Source organism: Fukomys damarensis, unplaced genomic scaffold (genome assembly GCF_012274545.1).
Source record: "Fukomys damarensis isolate Sample0158 unplaced genomic scaffold, DMR_v1.0_HiC HiC_scaffold_30, whole genome shotgun sequence".
Classification (NCBI taxonomy): Eukaryota; Metazoa; Chordata; class Mammalia; order Rodentia; family Bathyergidae; genus Fukomys; species Fukomys damarensis.
Window position 1 is genome coordinate 38,440,506 of NW_022900942.1, and position 13,072 is coordinate 38,453,577.

A 13,072-nucleotide genomic window follows, 5' to 3' on the forward strand; every position below is an offset into this window, starting at 1 on the left:
AAAAAAAAGAAAAGAAAAGAAAGAATATTCTGCTTCTGCAGGGTCCAGGTTTGGGTAGAGAGGTAGCTTTAGAAATCCCTCACCCTTCCCCGAGCTGCTCCTGCCTCTGGGGCTGGGAAGGAAATGACCTTTTCGTCTCCTTTGCCTTGGCTGGGCTGGGGTGGGTGAATGCAAATCCCTTCCTTGGATGGCACATCTTTGAATAAAATATGACTAAACTGCTCATTTTAAAAACACTTAAAAGTCGTTTTCACTAAATCGGAGCCAGCGACCCCACATGGCTGTGCCGGCTGCTGACTCCCCTTCATGCTTCCCAGTGGGTAGTAGGCCCCTTTCTGCTGCCTGCTTTCTGCCACTCTACAGCAGGTGCCTGGCTCCTGGCCCAGAGCTGCTTACCTTTCGCAGAGATACCCTGGGCCCTCAATAGGGCTGACTGGCCATGGGAAGAGATGTCCAAGGCAGGCTTTGTGGCAAGTTTAAGGACAAACTGAAAAATCTTCACAGTAGGCCTGGTTAATATGGACCTGTGCACGACTCAGTTTTCCCCCAGCAGCCTGAAGATGAAGCAGCAGAGGACTGCAGTGGGTGCATAGCTCCTTCTCCTGCTCCTGGCCGGACATGGGCAGAAGTGCAGGGCCAGAGAGAGGCTCAAGCCAGGCCTCCTCCCTCATCCATGCATCTCATTCCTCTGTTACTTCCTTCCTGTTTTATGGCCCCTTGGCTTCTTCATTAAGAGGGAAAGAAAACTCTTCTACAGCTGTATGCATTTTTACTTCTTCTATTTATTCTTTTTGGTTGTTTGTCTTAAAGGTAAAGCAATTCAGGCAAGCCCCACTGTGGGTTTGCCATCCCCTCTGTCCCTCCTACTCTTCAGGCTTTAGGGCTGCTGTCTGTACTGTTCCTGGTCTGATACCGTGTTGTCTTTTCCACCAGAGCTTGGATATCCTCAGCACTACTGGCTATGATACCATCATCCATCATTTGAACAACGGCCGCAAGAACTGCAAAGAGTTTGAGGACTTTTTGAAAGAAAGGTATGATGCTCTGTCCTTTTCAAAGATGGTGGACTCTGTTGCCTTTACCCAAGCAAGGAATGGTGATTTTTTTTTTTTCTGGTACTGGGGATTGAATCCAGGACCTACGGATTGAGCTACATACCCAACCCTTTTTGCTTTTTTTATTTTGAGATGGGATCTTGCTAAGTTGTTGAATTGCCCAGCCTGGCTTGGACTTGTGGCCCTCCTGCTTCAGCCTCCCCATAGTGTGTGGGGGGTTAGAGGCATGCATCACCACCCCTGGCTGAATTTAGTGTTATTGATTGTGCTTAGCATTTCTGAAGATTTGCTGTAGTTACCCAATGATACTCAAGAAGTAAATGATATCTCTGTTCTGAAGTTTTGCAGAACCAGCCTGGAAAATAAGATTTATGAATGAAACAGCAAACAAAGTGTAGTAAATACACAAAATACTTTAAGTAGTGTGGTATGAATAACATTCAAAGACCCCCATGGAAAAGGGAGATTGCTGAGAATTTGGAAAAAGAAAAAGACAGGGGTAGCTTCAGGGAGGAGGAGATTCTTGAAGTGGCCCTGGCAGGAGGAGGAGCCTCTTGTAGGTGCAGGAGTGTCTGAAATCTGTGGGAGAACATCAGGCTCAGAGCGGGGAATGAGTAGAGCCTGAGTGGGAAGAAGGAGGCACAGCCTCATTCAGAGCCCAGGAGGGTGAGGGAGGCATGGCAGAAGGTGAGGGCAGAACCATGCGGTCTTACAGGCCCCGGGGGAGAATGTCTTTCTCTTGGCCTCTGGTATCATTGATCTGCCAGCCCTTGGGGTGTGCCGACCTACAGCCCCATAATTCCCAAGTCTCCCTTCACCATCACATGGCTTCTTCTGTGTTGTTGGACCATCTTTGTATTTTATTTTTTTGACTGTTCAGGTCAATTTTTTATTTTAATAAAATCAGAATATGTACAGCACATGCAATGCTAGCAACTAAAATACAATGAGCAATTATTAAAGCTACAGTGACTGGAGGTTCAATCTCTATGTTCAGCAAGTTTAGCTCCATCCTTACAGGATTTTTGAAACTTTTACTGAAAATACTGCTTGCTGGTAAAACTCGCTCAAATGCTACTGCTGAATGCACAAGTCAGCGATTATGCCAATACAACAAAAATAACCACATATTTGAGGATTGCAGTTCACTGAAAAAAATACACACAGCTAAACAAAACTCACAACAAATATCTGAGAATCTGGTCATTTCAGTGTTTTAAAATGTTTCAGTAATATCTTAAGACAAGTGTATGAAAACCTTAGCATGATTTAATTTCAAGTCACCAATTTTGTTTTTACTAACATCAGAAAGTTATGATTACCCTGCCAATGCCAGTCTGCTTAATTTGACTCAAGTGTTTAATATGACAATATTAAAAGCTGACACTACCCCAAAATATATAATTCACACAAATGGTGACATTCAGCATTCACGTGCCAGTGTTTTTGTACTATCTTTTGGTAGTTTCTTTAAACTTTCAAGAATCACTTTTAGGCTTACAAAAGTAAATATTTGTCAAAATGTTCAATAAATGTTACATAAAAGTAGCAGCAAAAAATATCTAGAAATCTGTTGTGTGCAAATAGTTTTCTTCTCAACTGTGATTGCCATGGTCCCAAATAAATTTTAGAATCTAGTCCCATCCCCTTCCTAGACAAGCTACATTTAATAATCTCCAAGAGAAGACAAAATAATATTGGAAGTTTTAAGGACACACACAAAAGATATTATTGTCTCATAGATAGATAGATAGATAGATAGATAGATAGATATAGATATAGATATATACCTGTATATATCTATATATATCTGAATGTGCAATAAAAGTAGTACTTTGTAAGAAGTTGTGGGCAAAATATACAAGAGCTAATAAAAATAGCACCATAACAATAACCTTAATACTTCAAGTGCACTTACTTAATAAAATGTGTAGAGAAACATACAATTGCCAATGTATTACACTTTAGAAAATTTTTACCATTTCCTATACTACTGTAAAGAGATTAAGAATTTTGATCACTCTATTCTGGCCCCAGAATTCACAGTGGCAGAGGCATTTAGTGGTGGACAATGCTTATCTTTGGACAGCATAAACGGACTATAAAAACAGTGGAAACCTATGCAATTAAAACTGACTTAACTGTACTGTAGAGCAGAATTGACACCTTATGCAGTTATGTATGTATTTCCAACCTATGTGATAAAGATTTCAGTTTGTTACTCTTCTAGTGCCATTTTTACAAAGTCTGTAGAAGCCAGTTTAACATCTCAGTGCAGCTTGAACAGAGTAATGTGAATTGGCATTTAAAATAAAGCCTGTGGCATAATTCTTTCTGTTCACACCCTCTTGACCAAAAAGCAAACACTATCATGTGTTATTAGATCACAAATCATCCAGGGCCCTAATGAGGGCTGGTCATTGCTGTGGTCAGCCATTTTACCATTTTAATTTCATTTATGGTAGGCATTTAAAAAGTCTAAATATCCCACAGAAATCCAGAGGGTCATTAATACATACTATGAGAACCTGTACTCTAATAAAATAGAAAACACAGAAGAAATGGACAGATTTCTAGATACTTATGAATTACCAAAGTTGAACAAAGAAGATAAAAACGTTTTAAACACCCCAATCACAATCAGTGAAATTGAAAATATAATTAAAAACTTACCAACAAAGAAAAGCCCAGGTCCTGATGGATTCACTGCTGAATTTTACAAGACATTGAGAGAAGATCTATTGCCATTACTCTTCAGACTTTTCAACGAAATTGAAAGAGAAGCAGTACTTCCAAATTCATTCCTGGAAGCAAATATCACTTTGATTCCCAAACCTGGGAAAGATGTAACAAAAAAAAGAGAACTACAGGCCAATCTCCTTAATGAATATAGATGCAAAAATCCTCAATAAGATACTAGCAAACAGAATACAGAGGATCATCAAGAAGATCATTCATCCCGACCAAGTTGGATTTATTCCAGGGATGCAAGGATGGTTCAACATACATAAATCAATTAATGCAATGCACTGTATTAACAAAGTCAAGGACAAGAACCATATGATCCTCTCGATAGATGCAGAAAAAGCATTTGACAAAATTCAACACCCATTCATGATAAAAACTCTGCAAAAAATTGGAATAGATGGTCTATGTCTCAACTTAATAAAGGCTATCTATGAAAAACCAACAGCCAACATCATATTAAATGGCCAAAAACTGAAAACCTTTACTTTAAAATCAGGAACAAGACAAGGATGCCCACTATCACCACTCCTCTTCGGTATAGTTCTGGAAACATTAGCCATGGCAATTAGACAAGAGAAAGAAATTAAAGCAATAAAGATAGGAAAAGAAGAAGTTAAATTGTCATTATTTGCTGATGTTATAATACTCTACATTGAAGACCCAAAAAACTCCACCAAAAGACTTCTAGACTTAATTGAAAGATTCAGTAGAGTAGCTGGATACAAGGTGAATACCCAAAAAATCAATAGCCTTCTTGTACACAAATAACAGACTCACTGAGAAAGAAATTAGGGAAACAATTCCTTTCACAATAGCACCCCCAAAAATGAAGTATCTGGGAATCAACCTAACAAAAGAAGCAAAAGACCTCTACACTGAAAACTACAGCACTCTGAAAAAAAGAGATCAAAGAGGATTTAAGAAAATGGAAACATATCCCCTGCTCCTGGGTAGGAAGAATCAACATAGTGAAAATGGCCATACTACCAAAACTGCTATACAGATTCAGTGCAGTACCAATTGAAATCCCAACACTATACTTCACAGAACTAGAAAGAAGAATCCAAAAATTCATTTGGAACCATAAGAGACCTAGAATAGCAAAAGCCATCCTAGGCAACAGACACATGGCAGCGGGTATAACAATTCCCAATTTGAAACTATACTACAAAGCCACTGTGATAAAAACAGCATGGTACTGGTAAAGAAGCAGACCTGAGGATCAGTGGAACAGATTGGAAGACACAAAAACAACTCCAGATGCACTCAGCTACCTCATCTTTGACAAAGGAGCTGCCAGTCCCCACTGGAGGAAAGATAGCCTCTTTAATAAATGGTGTTGGAAAAACTGGATCTCATCCTGCAAAAGATTAAAATTATACCCTTATCTGTCACCATGCACTAAAGTAAAATCCAAGTGTTGATATACTTCTAAGTGAAATAAATAAGGCACACATATGCAAATGCAGAATAGTTTCTGTGGTGTGAAAAACTAAAATAGTACTCAAGATCCTAATGGGACACTTAGCAAATAGGAAGAAAAGGACTGAAGGTGTAGGGACAGTGAGAAGGATAGGGAAGGGAGAATAAGGGAAAAGGAAAAAAATAGGAGAAAATGTAAAAATGGAATTAAAGTGTTTGAAGTAGCTTCTGCACTGCAAAAGAAACCATCAACAGAACTAAGAGACAACCCACAGTGTGGGAAAAAATTTTTACCAGCTGCTCCTTAGACAAAGGACTATTATCTAAAATATACAAAGAACTCAAAACAACCAGCCCCCCCAAATATAAAGACCCAATTATAAAGTGGACATCTGAAATGAACAGACGTTTCTCAGACAAAGAAATAAAAGCCGCAAGTAAATATATGAAAAAATGCTCCACATCACTGTTCATTCAAGAGATGCAGATGAAAACAACACTGAGATTTTACCTCACCCCACAAAGAATGGCTGCTATCAAGAAATCACGCAATAAGAAATGTTGGCACAGTTGTGGGGAGAGAGGAACCCTTCTCCATTGTTGGTGGAGTGCAGACTGGTGCAACCACTATGGAAGTCGATATGGGATACCTCAAAGAACTAGGATTAGAGGTTCCATTTGACCCAGCCATCCCTCTGTTGGGTTATCTTTCCAAAAGAAGTGAAAGAATGATACCACAGTGATATATGTGCACCCATGTTTATAGTGGCACAGTTTGTAAGAGCTAAAACTTGGAAACAGCCCATCTGCCCAGCAATTGGAAACTGGATAAAGAAGATGTGGTTTTTCTACAAAGTGGAATACTACTCAGCCATAAAGAATGAGAAAGTAGATTCATTCATAGTTAAATGGGTACATTTTGAGGATATACTTCTAAGTGAAATAAATAAGGCACACATATGCAAATGCAGAATAGTTTCTGTGGTGTGAAAAACTAAAATAGTACTCAAGATCCTAATGGGACACTTAGCAAATAGGAAGAAAAGGACTGAAGGTGTAGGGACAGTGAGAAGGATAGGGAAGGGAGAATAAGGGAAAAGGAAAAATAGAAAATGTTATGTAAAAATGGAATTAAAGTGTTTGAAGGGGGTGAGGGGAGGGGAGGGTGAAGGGAGGGTGGGGACAAGGGGAAAAAATGAGAACCAAGACCTGGCATGTAAAGGTACAAGATCCCAGTAATGAATGTAACTGTACTGTCTACCTAGAATGTACCAATAAATTAAATTTAAAAAAATAAATAAAAAGTCTAAATAGATGAATTTTCCTAAAAACCTACTTAAAGTTGTCAGACCTTTAAACTTTTCTGGTAATAACATGTTCACATTTGGCTAGCTCATAATTAATGAATGAGGAATTGTTGTATTAACTTGAATTAACTTTAAAAACAGTGCTTTGAATGTATCTGTGTATTCATATATCACCTCACCATGACTGGAATGGCTTGTTTAAAGATTATTTGGTTCTAAATACCTAGCCAGGATAGAGTGAGCAAATCTGAACTTTAACTTAATTCATTTTGCCACATTAGAAACTAATGCTATTACTATGCTTCAAGATGTTTGTTGTTTGTTTCCCCCTAATCTGAAAGTATCAAAAAGCCCTAATGCAGGCTATTGCATATGTTTTTTTCCTTATAATAGTTATGAATGAATTGATGGCTCCTGTTAAGCCATATCATATTTTTGTGCCAAGGTTTGATTTTAGCCCAAGTTTAATAAATTTATTTTGTCAAAATAATTGATATCTTGAGCATTACTGAGCCATCAAGACATTAAAATAAAAAGTTGTCTAGGACTCAGTAAGTGAAGGGGGAAGCTTGAACCTGTAGATAAACAGTGACTCCTCGTGACCCCAGAGGCCTCCATGGAGAATTGCACAAGTGAAACAGAGAACAGAATGAATAATGGACACAGAGACTACAGTAGTTGGAATTTGAAAATAGATTTCAAGATTTCTGAAAAAAGAGACTTCCTGGAAGATGGTGGTGTGGTGAACAGCAGAGAAATTGCCTCTTTGAGACTTGGTGGCCAGATGCTATAATATAGCGATGTGAGGAAGAGAAGGAAGGAAGTAGGTTCCTGGGACCCAATAAGGATCTGAAGTGATAATTGAAGCCAACAGGGAGAGCGAAGTGAGGTGGTAGAAGGAGGCAGTCACAAGCAGTGCTTTCTTCCTGAACCCTGACTCACTGTGTGAGAGGGGCGGCTCAAACCTCCAGATGCACTGTGACTACTGGTAACCCCAAAGGCTTCCACAGAGAAACACGCCAGTGGAATAGAGCAGTGGCTGCAGCAAACTGCAGTGGCTGGAGAGTTAATCAGGTTCAGACATCACTCAGGAGAGGGCTATTGGCCAGTAGCCATCTTGGAGAGAGACCAACTGAGTTTGGAATTCAGGGAAGCTCTGGGATGGCTTCATCTAGTGGTTCCCAGTGTAAGGTTGAGGCAGAACCAAGCTCAAGTTGGCAGGAGGTCAGGGAGCCAAGTTCAAGCCAGCAGGAACCCAAGTTCAAGATAGTGGGAAGCACAGAGTGTTGCAGGCTAAACAAATTGGGTTCTAGCCCTACCGCCAGAAATCAACCTGAATTTCAGTGGAACTAAAGATGCAGCTTACTGGAATTCTTCACTACCCTGCTGTAAAGCTGTGGTTGGCTTGTTGATATTAGTCAGTACAAATCTGGGCTGTGTCTACACACTGTGTCTACCAGTGACAGCAGAGATATGCCCTGAAGTGGACATTCTTTTTCTTTCTTTTATTCTTTTTTGTTTTCTTTTTTCTTGTTCTTCTTTTTATATGTGTGAACACTGTTTCTAGTTTTTTTTGTTCTACTTTATTCTTCTTTTGTTACTTCCTTCTCTCTTTCCTTCCTGTCTTTATTAGTTTCTCAAAATTCAGGTAGTCTTCCAGCCTTTCTTCTAATCTCTTCATTTTCTTGTATTTCTCTATTTTTGCCATAACCCTTTCTAAATTTTCTCCCTTGAGAGTAAAATTGCCACAGTGAAGGCATAATTACTGTGTACAATTTTTTGGTTTGTTGTAGATTTTGTTGTATAACCCCAAGTATAGTTCATATAGTTAAAGGTGGCAAATAGTTACTACTTTTCGTCATTCTCTAGGCTGTATTTAATGCTATTGTTATTCATGATTGTACTACTTTAGCCAAGCTGACATAATTGTTCTAATCAGTCATTCTTTCTGGTATGCCAAGACTGAGTTTGCCTAAGGGTCATAAAGAATATTAATGGTCAGTGCCAAAGAAACAGGGGCCGGGCCATGTAGGCATCAATTTCTCATCTCCACTAAATTAAAGAGGTAGGATCTCGGAACAGATTCAAAACCCAAAAGCCAGCTACACCTGAAAGGTATCTCTGAGAAGTAGTCGTTTCCTAAGGGTTCTCAATTCTAGCAATAAAGCTACCTGCCCTGAGCAGTTTACAAGCATCAACTCAGGAATTAAATTTAAAAAAGAAAAGAAAATGAAAAGACACTTAAGCGAGATGAAAACCCAGACTTTTAGCTCATCAAAGGCAAACCCCAGGGGCAGTAAGGTGGAACAATTTGAAAGCCATCACCTGGACTCTCTGCATTGTAACATGGGAAGTAACAAAATCAATGAATGAGGCTCTAGAAAAAATAAAATCAGAAGTAATTTTCTAGATAACTACAGATATGGTGACCATAATGAAAGACATACCAAGTTACTCTAGAACAGATAAAAAATAGGGGACCTTAGGAAAATAATGGAAATCATGAATGCCCAACACAGGGAAGAAATGGACTCCATGAAACAGATTAAAATAGACATCCAGGAGATTAAAAATTCTATTGGACGTATACACAGCAGAATGAGCCAATGTGAGGACAGAATATCAGCTATTGAAGACAGGATTGTGGTTAGTGATCATGAAAAGAAAGATTTCTTAAAACTAACAAGGAACCATAGAAATCAATTCAACAGCTGTTAGATGATGCAAAGAAGAATAACATAAGATTGATTAGCGTCAAATAAAAAGCAAGAGATAACATAAATGACATAAACCTGTTCACTGAAGTAATAGCAAAAAACTTACCAAGAATGGAAAAAAATTGATGTACAGATAAATGAGTCATATAGAACTCCAGTTAGCCATGATCAAAATATCTGTACCAAGGCAATAATTGTCAAGATTGGGGCCGGGGAGTTAGCTCAGTGGGTCCACTGCCTGCTTCACAAGTGCAAGGACCAGAGTTTGATCCCTGGTACCAAAAAAAAGAGTCAAGACTCCAGAAATTCAATACAAAACAGAATATTAAAGGCTGTTAAAGAAAAGAAACAAATCACCTGTAAAGAAAAGCCCATCAGAATCATAGCCTCAAGTTACAAACCCTCAAATCAAGGAAAGCTTAGAGTGAAATATTTCAAGGCCGAAAAGAAAACATCCAACCGCCCAGATTGATGTATTCCATAAAGCTGTCTTTGAAAATTTATGGAAAATAAGACACTTCCATGACAAAGAACACCTGAAGAAAATCATGACTACCAAACTAGCACTCCATAATATCCAGAATGTTGTAGAAAGCAATAACAAGGAGTATAACTCCATGAACCTCAATAGAATGCATCTACCAGGCAAAGCAAGCAATTAAACAGGAAAAAGGGGAACCAACAACAGGAAAATAACATGACAAGGATAAGTCAACACATATCTGTTATAACTATCAATGTAAATGATCTCAATTCACCAATCAAAAGAAACAGACTGGCAGAATGGATCAAAAAGCAGGATTCAACAATATGCTGCACACAAGAAACATTTAATAAAAAAATTCATAGACTGGAAGTCAAAGAATGGAAAACAATACTCCGTGTGGCATGAACCCAGAAAAAAGCAGGGGTAGGGATTCTGTTTGCAGACAAAGTGTATTTCATGCCAAGCTTGATGAAGAGAGACAAAGGTTACTACATTCTTGTAAAGGGAACAATCCAAGAGTAAGAGATAACAATCATAAATATATGTGCACCAAATACCAGTGCACACACAATATAAAACAAATATTAATGGACATGAAAAATCAAATAACCATGAATACAATTGTGGGGACCTCAGTACCCCACTGTCAGAAATAGATCAACTAGACAAAAAATCAACAAAGAAATTTTAGAACCAGGGCTGGGGATTTAGCTCAGTGTTCCACTGCCTGCCTTGCAAGCACAAGGACCCAAGTTTGATCCCCGGTACCAAAAAAAGAAATATTAGAACTGAACCAAGATTTTGAACAGATTATTCCACCCCATGACATTCTTCTCAGCTATATATGGGGTACTCTCCAAAACATGCCACATACTAGCTCATGGAACATGCTTAAGTAAGTACAAAGGAATTGAAATTATTCCATGTATATTATTAGAACAAAGTGCAATGAAATTGAAAATCAGTGGCAAAAGAAACCACACATGGAAATTAAATAACACCCTCTTCAACAGCCAGTAGGTCGCAGATGAAAATGAAGAAATGAGACAGTTTCTCTAATTAACTAATCATACCACTGCAACATACTGAAACTTGTGTGGTGCAGTGAAAGCAGTCCTATGAGGGAAATTTATAGCAGTGAAGACCCTTATCAGAAAAACAGAGTGAGCTCAACTAAACAATATAATGTTGAACTTCACACTTATAGAAAAAGAAGAAGTCAAGCCCAAAGCTGCATGAGGGAAATTATAAGAATCAGAGCAGAAATTAATGTAATTGGGATTAAGAAAACAATACAAAGAATCAATGAATTTAAGTGTTGACTCTTTGAAAAATTAAATAAAGTCAATAAACCCTTAGTCAACCTTATCATAAAAAAGGAAAGAAAAGACTCAAATCCATGCCATTAGGTAGGAAAAGGGTGAAATCACAACATCCTGCAGAAATCCAAAAGATCATCAATACTTACTTCGAGAACCTGTTTTTTTTTTTTTTTTTTTTTTTTTTTTTGGTACTGGGGATCAAACTCAGGACCTTGCACTTGTGAGGCAAGCGTGGTGCCACAGAGTTAAATCCCCAGCCCTAAAAATTCTAAATAAGACAATATCAGTAAATAAAATTGAAGATGTAATTAAAAACCTGCCAACAAGAAAACCCCAGGCCCTAAAAAATTCACTGCTGAATTCTACAATAAATTTAGAGAATAACTAATGCAGCTACTTTTCAAACTCTTAAATGAGCTGGGTGCGGTGGCACACACTTGTAATGAATCCCAGCACTTGGGAGGCTGAGGCAGGAAGATTACCATGATTTCAAGGCCTGCCTGGGCTACATAGTGAGTTCAAGACCATCCTGACCTATCCTGTGAGACCCTGTCTCAAATAAACAAAAAATGGAAACAAATGAAACTCTTCAATGAAATTCAAAGGGAAGCAATACTCCCAAATTTATTCCTGGAGGCAAGCTTTACCCTGATACCTAAACCAGAGATGGATCCAACCAAAAAAGAGAACTATAGCTCAATCTCCCTAATGAACATATATGCAAAAATCCTCAATAAGTTACTGTACTGGCAAACAGAATGCAGCAAATCATCAAAAAGATTTAAAAAAGAAAAGAAAAAGAAAAGGGGTGACAGGGGCTTGAGGATGTAGCTCAGTGGCTCTGTTCCTGCCTGGAAAGTGCAAGGTCCTGAATTCGATCTCCAGTACAAAAAACAAACGAACAAACAAGAAAAGATACCATACACTATGACCAAGTGGGGTTCATCCCAAGAATGCATTATGGTTCAACATACACAAATCAATAACTGCAATATACCATGTTAACAACAACCAAAGAAAAAAACCACGATAATAACAGTAGATGCAGAAAATGCATTTGACAAAGTTGAATGCCCATTTATGATACAACTCTAAAGAATATTGGAATAGGTGATCTTTTTCTCAATCTGATAGAAGTCATCTATGATGAACCAACAGCTAACATACTAAATGGACAAAAACTAAAAGCCTTCACTCTAAAATCAAGAAGACAAGGATCTCCACTGTCACCACTCTTATTCAATACAGTTCTAGAACCATTAGCCAGAACAGCTGGACAAGAGAATGAAATAAAAGGAAGAAGGACAGGAAAGGAAGAAGTTAAATTATCATTATTTGCAGATGACATGATACTCTGCATAGAAGACCCCAAAAAACTCCACCAAAAGACTTCTAGATTTAGCTCAGTGGTGCCACTACCTGCCTCATACGTGCAAGGTCTCAAGTTCAATCCTCTGAACCAGAAAAAACAAAACAAAACAAAAAACACTTCTTCATTTAATAACCATATTCAGTAGCACTGCTGGATACAAAGTCAAAACTCAAAAATCAATAGCATTTAATCAAATAACAAACTCAATGAGAGGGAAGTAACACCTTTCAAAATAGCATAAAAAAAGAAATATCTAGGTATCAATCTAATAAAGAAGGAAATAAAAGACCTTTAAACTGAAAAAACTATAGTACTCTGAAAAGGGAGATTGAAGAAGATATTGAAAAATGGAAAGATACCCATTTTTCTTAGTTAGGATGATATACATTCAAAATTGTTATACAGTTTTAATACAATACCATCAAAATACTAATAGTATATCTCATAGAATTAGAGAAAATAATCGTAAAATTTGGAGATTTGGAGCCAGAAGAGGCTTAGAATAATAATAAAAGCAATTCTGGGAAGCAAAGGCAAGGCAGGAGGCATCCCAATCCCTGACTTGAACTTATACTACAAAGCTACTATGAGAAAAACAGCATGGGAGTAGCAAAAAAAGCAGACTGGAGGATTTGGAACAGA

The 13,072-nt window shown here is 38.0% G+C and overlaps 1 protein-coding gene across 1 annotated transcript in view; it reads left to right on the forward strand.

Moving 5' to 3' along the window:
* The first annotated feature begins 518 nt into the window (after positions 1-518).
* The window catches only part of Pstpip2 (proline-serine-threonine phosphatase interacting protein 2), a 55,260-nt gene continuing 42,706 nt past the window's right edge, over positions 519-13,072 (forward strand). The window contains exons 1-2 of the mRNA XM_010616585.1: positions 519-581; positions 934-1,034. Coding sequence (XP_010614887.1) covers positions 519-581; positions 934-1,034 — 164 coding nt within the window. The remainder of the gene's footprint in view (positions 582-933; positions 1,035-13,072) is intronic.